Source organism: Apostichopus japonicus, chromosome 13 (genome assembly GCF_037975245.1).
Source record: "Apostichopus japonicus isolate 1M-3 chromosome 13, ASM3797524v1, whole genome shotgun sequence".
Taxonomy (NCBI): Eukaryota; Metazoa; Echinodermata; class Holothuroidea; order Aspidochirotida; family Stichopodidae; genus Apostichopus; species Apostichopus japonicus.
The window spans coordinates 8751506-8769846 of NC_092573.1; the positions used below are offsets into that span (position 1 = coordinate 8751506).

Consider the following 18341-nt stretch of genomic DNA (forward strand, 5'->3'; position numbering starts at 1 on the left):
GGCAATTTCCAAGTAGCTATACATGACATTTGCTTAATATTTGTTGGGGAGCGTTGGTCCATCATCACTATGTTTTTACTGCCATTTTGGGCTTGCTAATTAAATATTGATAATTGGCGGGGAGTATTGAGTATGAGTATTTTTCTGAAATTAGCATGAAAACACAAAATCTATTTATGTTTGAGTTGATAGAAGGCATAGTTATATCCATTAAGACAAACTGATGGTCCATGTTGTTTTTGGTGCAGATATCATGCATAGTAATCAGTGGACAGGGCTTAATGTACCACAGGTCATTTTTCATATTATGAGAGCCATTGAAAAAAAAAAAAACAGCTTGAGTGTATCTCTGTTGAAGGTCCTTGCTTGATAATTAAACTTTCTTACCACTTGAATCACTAAACGTTTATTATTTTCGGATTTAGATGTCACGTTTTTGTGAGTGATATATGCCAATAAATGCCTATTTATGATGGGAATGTATTTATACTTTTTTTTGTTACTCAGGAAAGCACCAACTTGCGGTTCTATTTGAAAAATATTTCAGAAAAGCCTCAGCATATGTGTTACTTCTTAGAGAAAGCAAAATACATCCTCGGCAGTTATTTGTGATCATCGAGAGACCTGCCCTACCCCAGAGAACATTTATGTAGGCCATTGATGTGTGCTTTAAATCATTATTGTGTTTCATCTGGAATACCAAATAGGCATGTCTTGGTGCCTGGGAATTTTTCCAAAAAGTTGTTTACAAGTTGCCTGGACTGGCAGTGTGAAGTGCAACCAGATTCGAGATTTTCGTTCTTACCGTGCCAACAGCAAAGACAAGGTAACTGCATTGTAGCAGTCGTCATAGTCAGCATTCCACGTGTTTTCACATCTCAAAGTTCATATTGATGTGTATCTTCCAGTTTCTGTTAAAAAGATTACATCCTTTCATTTCACCAACACTTGTTTTGATTGGTTTGCATGCTAATTCAAATTAAACTAATATTGAACAAATTACTGTGTATATAAAGTTGTTGTTTGTTTAAAATTGACTTCAGGAAGGGATTTATCTTTGTCATTACATTTTCAGACCCGTCACATCGGATGACTCGAGGGATTGTTGTTATTGTAAGAGTGTTTAGATTCGTTGTGCTTAATACTCAGCAGTACAATCATAAATTCAATTAATATGATGATTGTGTGTTTAATATTGTGAATGTAAAATTTATTACATGAACAGTAACATGAAATATATATAATGTCATAGCATTCAGTGTCCCCAGAATACTAATGATCAGTTTAATGCAAATATGTTTCATGTCACATAGTTCACTATTGTTCCATTTTCTTTCAAGAAGATTATATCGGTTCATTTCATTTTTCATTCTTTATTTGGTCCTGGTTGATTGTTGACTCTTAATTGAAATTAAACTATTATCCGCAGCAGATTATGAAAATACTGCTTATGTATGGGTGATTAGAGGAAGTTTTAACTTTGTCATTGTCCTCATGGCCGACAGTTGATTTTGATTTAATTTTAGCCTGAAAATGATCTTTACTTTAAACGTTGCAAGAGGTGGAGTATTGATATGAAAAGTGAAAGCAAAATAATTTCCGTATTAACTGGCTAACACTAAATATTCAAGATCCTTCCTCTTACTTGAGGATGTATAAGTATTGATCCATTGTATTTAATAGTATTATATCATAATCCTGTAAAAGAGCTGATAGTACGTTTAACTTGTTGGAACAGTACTACAATGCTTAATTATATACCAGCAAGTTTAAGTTGCAAAGCTCACATGACACAGAAGATTATGTTAATTGGAATCTTCATGGGTTGATGTTTTGTAATTTAACCTAAAGTAACTATGAACAGATCATTTTCTGTATCTATGCAAGACATTTTAGTTGCAGGTAGAGTTGTATCTTTGTCAAATTTTACAATCAGACAGTTGATTATGTTAATTTTGGTGACCTTTCAAATATCTATCTACATGTCGAGGTAGTTGGTTGTCCACCAAATGCGTTTTGTGCATGCGGCTCAGAAACTAAAGAAATAAATCATTTAAATTTTCGTAAGCATGCACCTTTAAGAGATAGTACCTCTTGTTCATGTTTTTGTTATTAACTTTTGTTTATGTTAATGTTTTTTATTTTACTTTTTTGTTATAGATAAATTAGGAGTTACATTGCTGAAAGGTTTCAACCGTTTGAAAGTATGCTATCAATATCGTTAGGACCGCCTAATTGCAAACTGTCATCCATAACTGGACACAAAAGTTGAAATATCATGGCCATAGTTCACTATTCATGCATCATTGTAGATGCACGGGATACCCTCTTGAGTGTTGAAATAAAAGGTTGAATTCATCAAATATTCTGAATTATTTGTGTTGTCATTCCTGTTTGTTGTCTCTTAAATGTGCCTTTCTGTTGTGATCGACTTAATAAAAAAAGAGCACCAATCTGCTTTTAATAATTAACCTAAAACATATGTAAAACGCTTACTGAACGGGTGCTATGTAGAAATGGCTGGCAAAATTTTACATAATAATTTTGCAGTTGCGTTACATGCTGATCATGTAAAACTTTACAAAACAACAGTTAAGTAAAATTTACTTAAATGTTTTAGTTTTCTTATTTGACATGAAAATCAAGTAAAATTTTACTAAACATGTGTAAACAATTTTCAAAGTGTGTAGGTGGACTGGAAAGCAGTCATGAACTCGATAAATATATGATACGGATTAATTCATATTCCTGTATACTTTGAGAGGTAACTTGGATTAACAGTGATACAGTGGTATTCAGTGACCAAACAACTATACTATAGAAAGTTGTTTCTGGATAATATTAAAAAGTCCAAGTCTTACAGATCGCTGCTAAAGTTGTTTGCGAATTGCTTACTTTACGGCAAAGACAACTCTTTCGACACATTTGTAGACTTAGGATCTACTATTGTTTGTGTGTATATATTTTAGATCCTCCTGCAAGCAGGAACTAGCGAAGAAGCCTCATTTGCTTATCAAAACCGCAAGATGACCGAGGTCAGTCTCTTAGATTCATATTTAACGTCCATGATTATGAATTGTCAATTTTCAACAGCTCTGTAACTGGACGACATACAATTAATCTTTGAGTGACTCGAACTGGCGACCTTATCATTGAAGGCACCGGCGTTAACCACTGAGCTCCTATACACTTTTAATATTATATTTGCAAAATGATTTGCTCTGTTCTTGCCATATGCTTCCTTTCTGGACACTACATCAAAGCACTCGCTGAACCGGCAACTATATATATGGATGGCGAAAGGTCTGCTTCGCATTTTCTGCCAATCAAACGGTGGAAGGTCTCTGAACTTATATGCTGTAGGGCCTACATGCAGAGACAGGTTCTTCACATAATGCAAAGTATCGAGAAAGCCATAAAACAGGGATGGAAAATACACAGAGTTAACTGCCTACAAATCTGGAAAATAGAAGGCTATGCAAGACTGTATTTTCTTTTGGGAGGTTGATGGGTATGCTACATGTGTGCTAAATGTTAACAACCGTTGCCTCCCATAAATTTAGGTAGTGTAATAATGCGTGGACATGATATAATATGTATATGATGACGATAGGGATAAAGTGATGCATCATTTACATATATTTTCATATTCACGAGAAAATGCTGAAAGTTACTGCATATTGTTTGTTGCGGCATTAACATTGCCCGTAACTGTATGCATCTCTTGATACAAATATTAATTATGCTGCTTATATATAAATCGCTGCGGATAATAGTGAACATTTACTTCCTCTTCTTGATAAGGGGTATCATACAGTTACAAGTACGTGCTTATGACTAGATAGCAGGTCTCATAAATATCCACATTATCTCGCAGTATACTTAATCGCAACACGGCCCTGGCTAAAAGTGAACATGATATTCATCATAGAATATGTGCGGGTCTGGAGAAGACAAACTACTTTTCATACGTTGCATTTGATGTGCAATGAATTCGTTTTCATCTTACACTGTCCATTTCCTCATATATACATTACCATGGATTAAATGGGAAATACATATGATACAAGTACAGACTACAGTAGCGAGATTAATTTTCATATATAATCCTCTTCACACCTGTCCCTCCCGACTCATCCTGGTAGCACTAAAGTACTCCTCGAGACAAATGTTTAGAGCCGAATCACAGTCACTGAAGGCTCGCTCCATATACAAAGGTACTTGGTGTACTCTATTGTAATAGTGAATGAATTTGCGTTAGTTAAATTGGGACAATTAGCATAAACTGCGCCTTAACGCTGATTAACTGCTATCTACTTTGAATAGCACTCCGTACAGGTTTGCTAAATAAAAATGGTGCCATTAGCAGTTGTTATCTCCATAGTTCAATAGCATCTCAAACTAATTTGCCTACTTCACTGTCATTCTGTAGTGCTGGAAGAAAGCTTAACCACCTTCATGTTCATGGTTTGCATCCTTGAATAAAACTGCCAGTTTTGTTTTAATTAAAATGTTTTGAACAATGCAAACCTCACTAATAAGTTGGACACCGAGATTGTTATTTTGCAAGACTAGGTGTACCGTGTAGGACTATCATTTTGGGAGTCTGGATTCCTTGTTTGTCACCGAGCTAATAGAATACGTTTGCAATAAACGTTTAAAGTTAATATATGCTCTTGTACGTTTCTTTTCTTAATTTTAATACTTTTGTGAATTATCACCCGATACACACAGAGTACACATTAAATTACTATAAATCTAACATTTTGTACCACAGTAAAAACTGGATCGTGCTATAATCGGTAGCACGTGCTATTAGGATTACAGTAGGAACTGAGGATATGTGTAAACCCAACAAATCCAGTTGAATTTTTGGATTAAAAATATCCTCAGTTATTACTATGCATTCCTAATATAGCACATGCTACCGGTGTATCGGATTAATCAGCACGATCCAATTTTTATTGTGGAACAAAACTTTCAATTAACATAGTTACTGTAATCTCTATGTAAATCCGTTGGAATTATATAATTTGATTGCTTGTGATTTCGGCGTTGGTGCCTCACAGTATAATTTTTTTGTTACAGTTTATTCATAATTGATTAATTTTATATGCTTTAATAATTCTTTGTCTTCTTGAATTATTGCTTTCCAGGCTTGCCAGTTATACTGGTGCTTGATAAGGAAATATGCTGTTTTTGCTAACTTGGACGACTGTGAATGATAAGAACTAAACTTAAGATATCACTGCTTCAATAATACATAAGTTAGTTCAATAAATTTGATAAAACAGAATGGTATTCAAGTGGCATGTATGTCAATGCCCTTTGTATCTCGCTCGCTTTGTAAAGATTCAGTCGTTGGCTCTCACAATATCGGTATCAATGGTATATATGAGGCCTAACTACAAAACAGGACAGTATTAAGAACTCTAACAAAACGGAACTGGGGCGGGTGTGGGAAAAGAGAATCGACGTGGGGCGGGTTGAATTAACAAGTTAAAATATATCAGCTGAACTACGAACAAATGCGTTAGAGTGATTATTGGAGTGTGAATTCTTCATTGTGTTACTGTTAGCTGGTACCCAGCACAAAATGTACCCTAATTTTACCGCGGTACTATGGTAAATGTGTGGGAAATAGGGTAAATGTGTGGTAAAACTGTGGTAAAATCAACCGTGGTACATTTACCGCAGTTTTACCATGGTATTACCGCGGTAAAAGAAGAGTAAACGTGTGGTACATTTACTACGGTAAATTTACCGCAGTTTTACCATGGTGTTATTCCGCGGTAAAAGTAGGGTAAAAGTGTGGTACATTTACTACGGTAAATTTACCGTAGTTTTACCATGACATTACTGGAGTAAAAGTAGGATAAATTTATATGGTACATATACTACATAGGTGAAATTCCTACAATTGTGCCATGATTAACCACAGTAAAAATAGGGTAAAACTATACGGTGGGTGCAATTATACTATGGTAAATTTACCATAATTGTACCATGATTTTACCACAGTAGAACATATATGGGTCACACTGTGAAACATGATGGTACATTAACAGCAATTTTTTCATGATTTTGTCCCATATTTTTGCAATATTGATATCAAAAACCTTTTGCCAGCTTATGGTCTACTCATATCTTAATGTTGGCAATATAAATTACCTGTGGATATGAGTTGAATAAAGAAGAGAGACAAACTGCTATTATTATATGTTATAGTATGCATCTCTTTTCCTAAAAAATATCAAGCAGTGGATAGATACACAGAGAATTCCTTCATTGAATCCCTGATATATTCGAGAGGAGAAAACAATTAATTCTTTTTGCATCATGAGGGACAACCTAAAAGCCTTTAAAATGAAAAAAAAAAGAACTATATAAAATAGCACACATAAGGCATAGCTTTTGTGCCTCAACACTGTAGCACACGAAAATTGACCAATCAGTGTCCTCAGATTTGGGTATTCTCTGTCAGGTCCATTAAATGACATGACCAATCTATGTATCTGGGTGACCAACTACTTGTAAAGTTTATCTCAGTCATCAAAGTAGGCTTCTTCATTTAAACCAAGTCTTTGAGGACAATAGGAGATCAAAAGTCCAATCTGGACTACCAATTAAGTCAAAAGAAGAGATTCAGGAATCATACCAGCTAGGGTAATTGAAATTCAACAAAGCTTTGTGGACTTACAGGCATACAACCATTACAATAAGGGTAAAGCTGCATAATCATAGTCCCTTAACTATGGTTAGTATTCCCAATTATAATTTTATTAGTAATCACAGGGACAATGGACGTGGTGGAGGCGTCGGTTTTTACATCCGGGATGAAAGTCAATACTCAATCAGGGATGATTTAACACAAATTTCGTTCCACTTTGAATCTTTGTTTATTGAAATTAAAAGTAACAACAAGAACATCATTATTGGTGTTGTGTATCGTCCTCCAAGCACATCTGTAGCCTCCTTTACTGACGATTTATCAATTTTGTTAAATGATATTAATTCTGTCAGAAAGACATGTTATTTGTTGGGTGACTTTAATGTTGACCTCTTGCAATATGGTGTCAATCATCAGGTGACACATTTTCTTGATCAAATATATTCCTTCTCGTTTTTACCTCATATCTTGAAACCTACAAGAATAACAGACCATACCACCACGCTCATTGATCATATATTTAGCAATGACTTGAGCCTTAAGTCTTCTAGTGGTATTATTGTTTCTGACATAAGTGACCATTTTCCGGTATATTCCATTTTTCATACTCATTGTAGCCCAATCTCAGATCAGGCCTTGAACGATGATAGATATTATTTCAGAAGAGATACCTCTTTAAATGCTATGAATGACTTTGACATGAAACTTGAAATGGTAAACTGGGATTTCTTTTATAATTTTACTGATGCTAATACTGCTTATAATAAGTTTATTGATGTAATTTCCTCTTTATATAACAGTACTTGTAAGCTAAAGCGAATTAGAGTTAAAGCTAGACATAGACCTTCCCCGTGGATAACAAAAAGCATTATAAATTCTATCAACACAAAGAAAAAACTCTATAAAGCATACATTTGTAAGCCCACCCAGGTAAAAAAAAACTAGGTATACTATTTACAGAAACAAACTCACTAGTGTTATTAGGGCTGCTAAAAAGTCTTATTTTGCTGAAGTATTTGAAAAAAATAAACACAATTTGAATAAAACTTGGCAAATAATAAATAACATAATTGGTTCAAATAGAAAAAAAAAAGGAATTTAAGTTTTAATCATAAGAACAAAATTATTACTGATCATAGGGAAATTGCTAATGCTTTCAATGATTATTTTATTACAATTGGTCCAAACCTAGCAAAGAAAATACCCTATTGCTCTTCTAAATTCGATGACTATCTTCCTCAAAATACTAACTTATATTCCTTATTTCTCTCACCAACAAATCCTTCTGAAATAATTAGCATTATAAAAAAATTACCAAAGAACTCTGCTCCTGGAATTGATGGTATCCCAACTAAAATTATCCAGAATAATAGTTACAAGATTGCTGCCCCTCTTACACATATTATTAATTTATCACTTTCTTCTGGTATTGTTCCTGACCAAACCAAACTTGCAAGAGTGACTCCTATTTTCAAATCAGATGATCCATCAGCTTTAAACAATTACCGTCCCATTTCAGTTCTGTCATCCGTATCTAAAATTTTTGAAAGGATTATTTACAATAGAACTATTAATTTTCTCAATAAGCATAATATAATTAGCGATCGTCAGTTCGGATTTCGTCAAAAGTATTCAACATATATGGCAGCGTTAGATATCTCCAATTTTATTTCAAAAGGGTTTGATAACAATGAATATACCCTAGGCATTTTCTTACATTTATCCAAAGCATTTTTGATACTGTCGATCATAACATACTCTTAAGTAAGCTTTTTCACTATGGTATACGAGGTGTTGCCCATGATTTGTTTCTTGATTATTTATCCAACCGTAAACAACTTGTTATTTTTAATGATTGCTCATCTTTACTTAGAGATATTTCTTGTGGTGTGCCCCAGGGCTCTATACTTGGACCCTTGTTCTTTATTTTATATATAAACGATCTTCCATTATGTTCTAAGAAATTATCTTTTTCTCTCTTTGCCGATGACACCAGTATTCTATACAAGACAAGTAAACCACATTCCTCTATCTCCCTAATCAATCATTAACTCACGTACGTTTCTGACTGGTTTAAATCAAACAAATTGTCCCTTAATGTTAAAAAGACAAACTTCACGTTATTTTATCAACTTCACAACAAGTTTAAAAATCTTAAAATATGCATTGATGACACCTTTCTTGCACAGACTCATTCTGTCAAATTCCTTGGACTTAATCTTGACCCTCAACTTAACTGGAAACTTCATATTAATTCATTATCCAACGAAACGGCAAAAATTATAGGAGTCCTTTATAAAATAAGTCATTTTGTACAAACGAATGTTCTCATTACGCGTTACCATTCTCTTATCTACTCGCACCTATCTTACTGTAATATTGTATGGGGTAATACTCATCCCACTTACCTTAATCGCTTGTTTATTCTTCAGAAAAAAGCTATTCGTATAATCACACTGTCAGACTATAGAGCTCACACTTCGCACCTCTTTAAAGAATTAAAAATTCTCACCTTGTCTGACATTCATAGATTTCAACTAGGTATTTTCATGTATAAAGTTAACAATAACCTTCTGCCCTCCCTGCTATGCAGACACTTTAGCTTAAACTCAGACATACATGACCATTTTACAAGACACTCGAGTAATTTACATTGTATAGTATCCGCTCTAACATTCAAAAAAAATCTTTCAGTTTCTCAGGTACCCAGTTATGGAATTATCTTGATAACGCGGTTAAAAATGTCCCATCACTTGCAATCTTTTCTAAAAATCTGAAGAATTTACTATTATACAAATACTGAAAAGTTTAAGTTGGCTAAGGTAATACATATTTTTTTTGTTTTTTCCATTTCCCTTTTTTCTTTTTTGTCATTACATATATATGATAATTCTTTCAATTGTGTATTGTTATCTTATGTAATGTAAGTACAGTTACATGGTTTATTTGTGTGTGCAACTTTTGTTTTATTGCATGCATTGTTCATTTTTTTTCTTTTCTTATTGTCTTTGTACGGGGGGTCTGCCTCGTAAGAGCCTCGGCTTTCTCAGACCTCCTCCACTTGCCAAATGCATTTTCTTCTATTATTGTGTTATATATTTTGAATGTGGAAACAAATAAATGAAATGAAATGAAAGGCATATAGCCAAATTATGATACAGTACACTGATGGGTGAAAATCAAAGAATTTATGGTGTACATGCTGATTGAAATTAGGACAAAATCATGCTCAATGTGAGGTAAAACTGTCCTACAATTAGTGTAAAATCATTGTAAACTAAGGTAAAACTAAGTTAAACAAAGGAAAAAGCGTGGTAAATATACGGTAAAGATGGGGTAAAAGAACGGTAAAACTGTGGTAAATTTAGGGTAAAAGCGAGGTAAAACCATGGTAAATTTGTGATAATTTACTGCGGTAAACCAAAACGCCACGGTAATGGAGAACAGATTTACCGTTACCCCGGTTTTACCGTGGTAAAAGTGTGGTATGTTACCGCGGTAAATTTGAGGTAAATTTTTTCCTGGGTAGGATTCAAGCTGATAACTGGAAGGAAAGACATAAACTAAAGTAAATCCCTAGCTCACCTGTCTGAGTGCTAACTTCTTTATTTGATATTTTATTTACTTCCTTCACATTCTAGGGGATTGTGCCAACATGAACGCCCGTACTGCGTTGTATAGAAAGCTTCTGGACAGTAGCACGTACAATCATTATGCGAGACCTGTAGAAAATTCATCTCTACCGGTTTATGTTCAGTTCCGTTTCGCACCGGTGATACATTATTTGGTAAATAAATTTGAAGTACATTCTTTCCTTTGTTCTTAACTTAAAAGTTTCTGGTTGGTTCTTTTCATTGTTATATATATGAATGTTTTCATCATTAAGCGGAAGACAAATAGTTTTAAAATATTGGTAAAAGGCATGCGAATCACCAACATTTTTGTGAGAAGATTTTTGGAGGTAATTCATTGCAACTCTCCTAACTGGTTGTCGGTTTGTACACCTCGTTAGATCTCAATGCAACTTTTAAGTGGCCCATGCATGTGTTTTCGGACATGCAAGTCCCGTCTGAGAGCTGTATTGATTTCTCACAGTTAAATATTACTGTAATATTTGTAGCCAAGAAAATATTTGTATTCGAGTTTGGTAGGTTATCTTGGCAAGGCTTAGTCCAAATAAATTTGGTCAAGAGTTTATGTTCCGTTTTTTTTTCTATATAAACTAGGGATTTCCTTTTTTCGAGGGGGAGGCAATGCTTTTCTAGGGTGGCAGGTTGAACCTACTTCCTAGATGAAATCATTTTTTCGACAACTTTGTGGGCTGTATGATATATGAATAAGTTAGAGCTTAGGCCCCAATACTCTCTCCACGTGGCCATAAGTCGCTGTATGAAGCATGGTATATAGTAAACCAGTCATATTGTATTTGGTGATGCTGATGCATCACTAACGTGTTTTAAATATGCATTAATTTGTGTCTTCCAGGTTCAAGATAATCAGGAATTGCAGTTAAGAGGCAGGATGGCTTTGGTATGCAATATATTTCTTCAGTTTTTCGAGTTGTTTTTGTATCGTAATAATTAAACTCTTGATTGTAAAATGCAATTGCACAGTTTGAATCTTTTGTTGCTACATTGAGAATCATACAAAATAGTATTAAGCTAGCAAGAAAACTAAAACAAGAAAAACACACTTTTTACAACCCCATAGTGATAGTTGGAGTAACAAGGAACATTCCTATTCAACCCTTATAGGAGTGGGAGTCTTGAAGGAGAATGGCCGATATTAACATAATGGTTTCTCACGTCCCCCCCCCCCTTTTTGAGGGCTAAACTCTTTTGAAGAGAAACACACAGGAGGAATGGCAGAGTAGTGGGCGAGGATAGGCAAGGATGGGCAAGGACGGAGTGGCCTGGGTCGGTGGGATGCTTTATCAGATAATGATTGATTGGGAGACAATAAGAGGAAATAGGAGGGAAAGGATACCCGAGATGGTAGGCTGTTTCTAATAATGCACTAACACAGATATTGTTTTTTGAAGTCCTTAAAACTCGACCACAGTGATTCTACTGGTGTGTGAATGCGTATAAAACTAGACTTTTATTACTGTCAATGAGTGCCTGTTACCCAAGTGTTATGATTGAACAGAGTGCCACCCTTAGCTTTTGTATCTGACAATACAATATCACCACTTTTATTTACATCTATCTATTTATTTATTTATTAATTTATTATTTACTTATATATATTGATATATATTGATACATCCCTGTATACATACATATATATATATATATATATATATATATATAGAGAGAGAGAGAGAGAGAGAGAGGTGGAGAGAGAGAGGTGGAGAGAGAGGTGGAGAGAGGTGGAGAGTTGGTAAATTTGGCGTCTATCTTGGCGCAGAGTGCTCTATGTCCAGTGGACAGAGCGGAATATATGACGATCGCTAAACGCGTGAAACTCCGAGTTACAACTAATAGTGTTCCACTAGTCTCAACTTGTATCAACATAAATATATATACATCCCTATATATTGATATAAATATATACATCCCTATATACATACATACATACATATATATATATATATATATATATATATATAAATACATGTACTGGTTTAGCTTACATTGTACATTTTTAATTTTTTACTAGTGAAACATATTACGTACCTGGTAAAAGTTATTAGTTTGTTTCAAAGAGATTTTAAAAGGGACCAATTGAGAGCCGTAAGTAATGTTTCTCGCACGCGTAACTGATGCATTAATAGTCTGTATTATTTTGACATAGACTAGGCCCAATTTATGTTGAATATATTGTTAGGAATGTCGGGATTTTAGATGAAAATAGTGCTGGGCGGGATTCACGATTTTTAAGACAGTGCTGGGCGGTAATTTTTAGTGCTGGGCGGGGTCGGCCAGTGCCGCCCAGCGCCGCCCAGCGTGGGCACATCACTATATATATATATATATATATATATATATAGATATATATATATATATATATATATATATATATATCTATATATATATATCCTTTGTTTTTATCTGGGTGTTGAATCGAATCACTTAGTACCTTTAATATCGGCAAACAAACATTTCAGCCTTAGCAATTATGTGTTTTCCCCTCAGATTTGGAATGACTATCGCCTTGCGTGGAATCCTGATGATTACGGAGGTCATCGTAGCTTAGATCTACCAGTAAATAAAATATGGCAACCGGAACTGATCTTGTATGAAAGGTACCCAAGAAAAAAACTCTACAAAAAAATCATTTAATTATGTGAATGAAGAGACTTATCCAAACATAGCGCACCACTAGCCGACTAGGGTAGCACACAGCTGATCATTCGTGTATCATGTGGACTCCCCGCATATTTACAGTTTTATCCATCCGTTAACGGGGAAGGGGGGGGGGGGAGGAACGATGTAAATTCTGATACTGCGCCTTTAGCCTATGGTTTACTTCAGAATTTTTGTTAAGACTTCCACCTCATTGTGGTGAAACTAGATCTGTTTTTTTAATATATAATAGTCAATACTATTCCAAACTGTCCAGTCACGTTTTCATAGGTTTTTTGAGAAACTATTATAAGTGTCCTTAAAGTGCAGTCTTGAAGAGATTTAATACTGGCCTGCCTGGGTACATTAATTCTTATACAATGATTTTCTCATCCCTTTATGGGCGCGATGCTCCAAAAGTGATGCTTTCAAAGGCAAAATGGAATGTTTGCCAAGTTCTGTACGGAATGATATTCTATGGCTAATATGCATAGGCGTAGGAGCCCAATTTGATTTGGAAGGGGGGGGGGGGTGGCGGCAGTAACGACTTGCCTGAAAAATATAACCAACATTTTTCAAGCGCTCCGCGCGTCTTCAACATCTTAATGTACATATCAATATAGCCATCCATCGGTTATTACATCGCATGCCAATTAAATACAATCATTTGCCGTGTTATTACCCTTCCATATTGGTTATCATTTTTTGGGAAGTCGTTTTACATTTAGTAATGGCATTAGTAATTGTGAATTAGTCGGGGAAACTTAAAACTTTATTTCCAATACCAAGGAGGTTTTTTTTAATTTCCTTTAGCTCTGGGGTGGGCAACCTACGGCCCACGAGCCACGTGCGGCCGGCCAGTGATTTTTTGGCGGCCCGTGAGATGTCTCAAGAAAAAGAATAAAAAAGTATTTATTTTACATCATCACAAAAAAACAAGCTAGCTGCTTAGAATTTATTGGTACTAATGATGCTGTAAGGTAGGCCTATTATGCCTATAAATTATCAACAGTACTGTATTGACATAGTGCCTTTGTGAATACAGATTAAGTACACAAACCTATTGCTTGAAAGTCCTCGGAATCAAAGGTTTGAAATCAACAGCAGTCAAATCCTTATATCTGGCCTATTCACTCAAAAAAATTGCCCACCCATGATTAAAGTTTAGCTACATCATTGCAGTCGACATTTCTTTCAGTAGATGCCCGAAAAATTCTCAGCACATTGCCCGAATTTTCACAAAAATATTTGGTTGGGGGGGGGGGGGCTGCAGCCCCCGCCTCCTACGCCTATGGAATATGTGACCTGTTTTTCCATGGTTTAGTTCAAGTCTCGAATGTTAAATTGGTAATATATTTTGTTGCATACTAGGATTCCCACTGACACTGACCGCATTATCCAAAAAGAGACCGAAGTTGCGAAAGTTCTTTCAGACGGAACAGTTTACTGGTATACCATGGCATCAACTAGATCATTCTGCTTCATTGATATAAGGAAGTTTCCATTCGATAAGCAGAACTGTGACGTAACGTTCACAACTTGGATGCACCAGAAAAGAGAGGTAATGGTTACGTTGTAGCAAAATACATTAAAAAATGTTTAAGTGAATAATACAAGACTACTTGATTAAAGGAATAATTTGGAAACCTTACCACCGTACTTATTTTGTTTCCACGGACATAAAAAGTGCACAATCTTGCTTAACATATTTATGCTAATGTACTCCATGCCATGACGTATTATTATCTCATTGCGGAGATGGTCTATTGTAGTCAGTTTGTTATTGCCATAGCAGCGGTTGCCATGGTTGTAGTTAATTTTCCTGAGTAGCGATTTGGGAGCTCACCCATTGTAGGGTGCCCAGAAGTCCATATCTGGGAGACAGGTAAGAAGCTTTCCGTGTATGTGTATGTCTGTGTCAAAAACTCCTCCTAAGCGGGCTATGTCGACTCTTTTCACACCTGGTGGGAATGTGGCCCGACGAAGGGAACTTCCATCCCGCAGATCCTCGCAACGAAAGGCCAAATATCAGAAGTTGCATTAGGTGAAAAGTAAATTTCTGCTATACCTCCAAGGGAAAACATTGAATTGATGATATGGGTATAATGGGAATGTCACATACTATCAGCATATGTGGTTACCATTGAAACTGAGTTCAAAGGTCACGGGTTTGAAAGTCAAATGTATATTTGAGTGTAAATATGTATTAAGAACTCCTAGTAAACGGCTGGGGACATTTTCTTCAATATTGGAATGGAGGTGCCCCGTGATAGCAACCTGCAGTGTTTTTCAGACATTTAGAACAAAAGGTCACAGGTCTTATCACGCTAAACGCAACTTTTTGCTAAAACGCGAAATGGGGAGCGTTATGGCGGGCCATCATTCTCAAATCGTGGGAGATCGACTTATACCAATTTGGATCGATGATATAAAAAATAAATCGATGATATATAGGCTATATATATATATATATATATATATATATATATATATATATATATATATATATATATATATATATATATACCAGATTCGGTAGAAGTCAATTTCTGTCGATTTAAATTGACATATCATCGATTTATTGATATGTCGATTTAAATCGGTAAATGTCAATTTGAGTCCACGGAAATTTACTTCTACCGATTTAATTTGACATATCATCGATTTAAACTGGTAGATGTCGATTTAAATTGACATATCATCGATTTATTTTTTATATCATCGATTTAAATTGGTATATGTCGATTTAAATTGGTATATGTCGATTTAAATCGGTATATGTCAATTTAAACTGGTAAAAGTCGAATTAAATTGGTATATGTCGATTTAAATTGATATATACTGATTTAATTCGATATGTCGTCGATTTAAACTAGTAGATGTCGATTTAAATTGACATATACCGATTTATTTTACTTATCATCGATTTAAATTGGTATATGTCGATTTAAATCGATGATATGTCGAATTAAACTGGTATGTGTCGATTTAAATCGGTAGAAGTCAATTTAGGCTGCTGGAAACTAGTATAAGTCGAAGGAAATTGGTATATGTCGATTTAAATCGGTATAAGTCGATCTCCCACGAATTGAGACTGATGGCCGGCAAAAAGTGGACTTTTGCTACCACTCCAGTTAGGTATTGAATTGACTTCCAAACTTCAGATGTGTAATAAGTATGTCAAGTTCTATCCAAATGTAGTTACCATGGTAAACGCGGTCAAAGGTCAACGATAAGAGGTCACGGGTCAAAAAAGTCAAAAGGCTACGTTTTTGGTGCAACTCCAAAATATGTGGTTCATATCGTAACAAACGTCAGCAGTCAGAGTTCAAAAAGGGATTTTGTTCGTTGCTATAACTCTAAGGTGAAGCATTAAAATGACATCCAACGTTCACAAAATATTCAATAAGTATTTCAAGTACTATCATGCTACGTGGTTACCATGCTAACTGAAGTAAAACTTAGAAGTCGAGAATTAATAAACAAGGCGATAGCAAGTTTTTGAATATATAATCAAAGAAATTGTACTGCTGTGATATTCTAGATTGCTGACTTTTATACTTTTTAAACACCGAAAGATGAAGTCAGTGAATGCGCGCAGCTGCCTCGCTTGTTTTCCACAACAATATTTTTAACAGAGCGTTCGCATACACTTAATGATGATACGAATTATGGGGTGTGCTCGCGTGTGTATTCCTTTAAGAATTTTCTTTCAGAATTACAGTTGAATTTTTGCTATGATTTCAAGGACAAATGTTGAATAGCCTTACAACCTTCACAAATTAAGTATTGTCAAAATATAAGATTTCAATCATGGAAAATAAGGTCAAAAGTCATGGTGCTTTGCTCAATGCGGAGTTCATGAAATAAAAAAAAAACTATGCAGACGATTAGCAGTTATCCATTAAACTGATTTTGCGATAAGATTTGCTACTCCGCGGATGGCCTTCAAGTTTTGTTTGTAATCTTAATTTTTTCTCGTACCCTATGTAGCACTTCCTTAAAGTACTAAATATATTGTTTGCTTGTGTGTAGTAGATGTAGCTTATTGGCTGTTTTCCTTCATGCATGGTGTACGACAAGACATTTGGCAATAGTCAATTTAAAAAAAAAAAGATTATATAAAAGTTATACTGAATGTAAAAAGCGTATGGTATAAAATGTAGATAACTAAGTTGATTAATTACTTCTCGATTTATGGTTGCGACAGAAGAAAAGTTCCTTAAGGGATTGAATTATTGGGACCGTTTTCCAGTAACATAATTCGTCTGGTTATTCCACATTAGCATACATATATGCGACATAAGCTTTGGTTCCTCTTAAATATTCACAAAAGTTGTTAAGAAGTAGTACAATTTTCTAAACTCTTATTCCAAGATGGTAATGTTTCTTTACACAGAGGCAGTTTGTGTGTAATGGTTTACGTACACTGTTCTCAGACATTGCAATAAACTCTATCATCACAGGCCTGGGCTTATCAGATTTGGATATAAGATATAGACCATAATAACTTTGTATCATTCGGCCATTGTCAAATACATCATGTGGTACTGTTTAAATTATTAATACATACCGTTTTTAATTAATGTACAATAAAGGGCGGAGAACAGTTTGGTTTGGCACTATCTGAGTTTAATTTCCGTGACAACCGCACCTGCCTATAAGAAGTGAAACGTATGTTCTAGATGTGTATAACAAAGATAACGTTTTCTATTTGTTATTTCATGCTATTTTAACAGAAAATTTGATGTATTTCACGTATTTCATGAATATACTGTTAATTCACAGCAACAACTTTACCACAACGACGATTTATTCATAAACGACACTTACAAACAAAATGAAGCAAGTATTGGTGAATGGCATATGACGCACTTCCATCATGACCCAAGCTACCGATGTCTTTACTGCGTAGAGTACCAATCATACATAACGTACAAAGTCACACTGGAACGGTATCAACCTTGGCTCGCCATGCTTAGTTTTGTGTTACCTTGCATAGTGGTGGAGTTAATTACTTTACTTTTGTTTTGTTTTCCTCTTGGAAATGCTGATGTTGCAACTTTTGGCCTCACGTGTGTGTTGGCTTTGGTGGTTTTCTTACCGATGTTGTACAATCTGCTACCTGACACTGGTGTCTGTTTTGTAGGTGAGTTCAATGGTAAACAGATTATCACACGAAGGTGGTGTTGCTTATTGCTATAGAAAGAATGACAATACCACAGGGCCATGTCCAATATTGTGTTCTCTTTCTCGAACTGTGTCCACGTGATGTCAATTTTTAGTGTTGTTTTTCGAATGTCACCGAACAGTCAGTGTCGCTCAGTTCAATGATTGATATGCCACTGGACTCGAAAGCGATTTTCTTTCTGTTTGACTTGTTT

The 18341-nt window shown here is 35.0% G+C and overlaps 1 protein-coding gene across 2 annotated transcripts in view; it reads left to right on the forward strand.

Annotated features, from left to right (window-relative positions):
- LOC139978638 (neuronal acetylcholine receptor subunit alpha-3-like) overlaps positions 1-18341 on the forward strand; it is a 44921-nt gene that overhangs the window by 19708 nt on the left and 6872 nt on the right. For both annotated transcript variants that reach the window (XM_071989012.1, XM_071989011.1), the window contains exons 2-6: positions 10312-10457; positions 11156-11200; positions 12808-12917; positions 14329-14518; positions 17746-18106. In XM_071989012.1, the coding sequence (XP_071845113.1) occupies positions 10312-10457; positions 11156-11200; positions 12808-12917; positions 14329-14518; positions 17746-18106 (852 nt within the window). The remainder of the gene's footprint in view (positions 1-10311; positions 10458-11155; positions 11201-12807; positions 12918-14328; positions 14519-17745; positions 18107-18341) is intronic.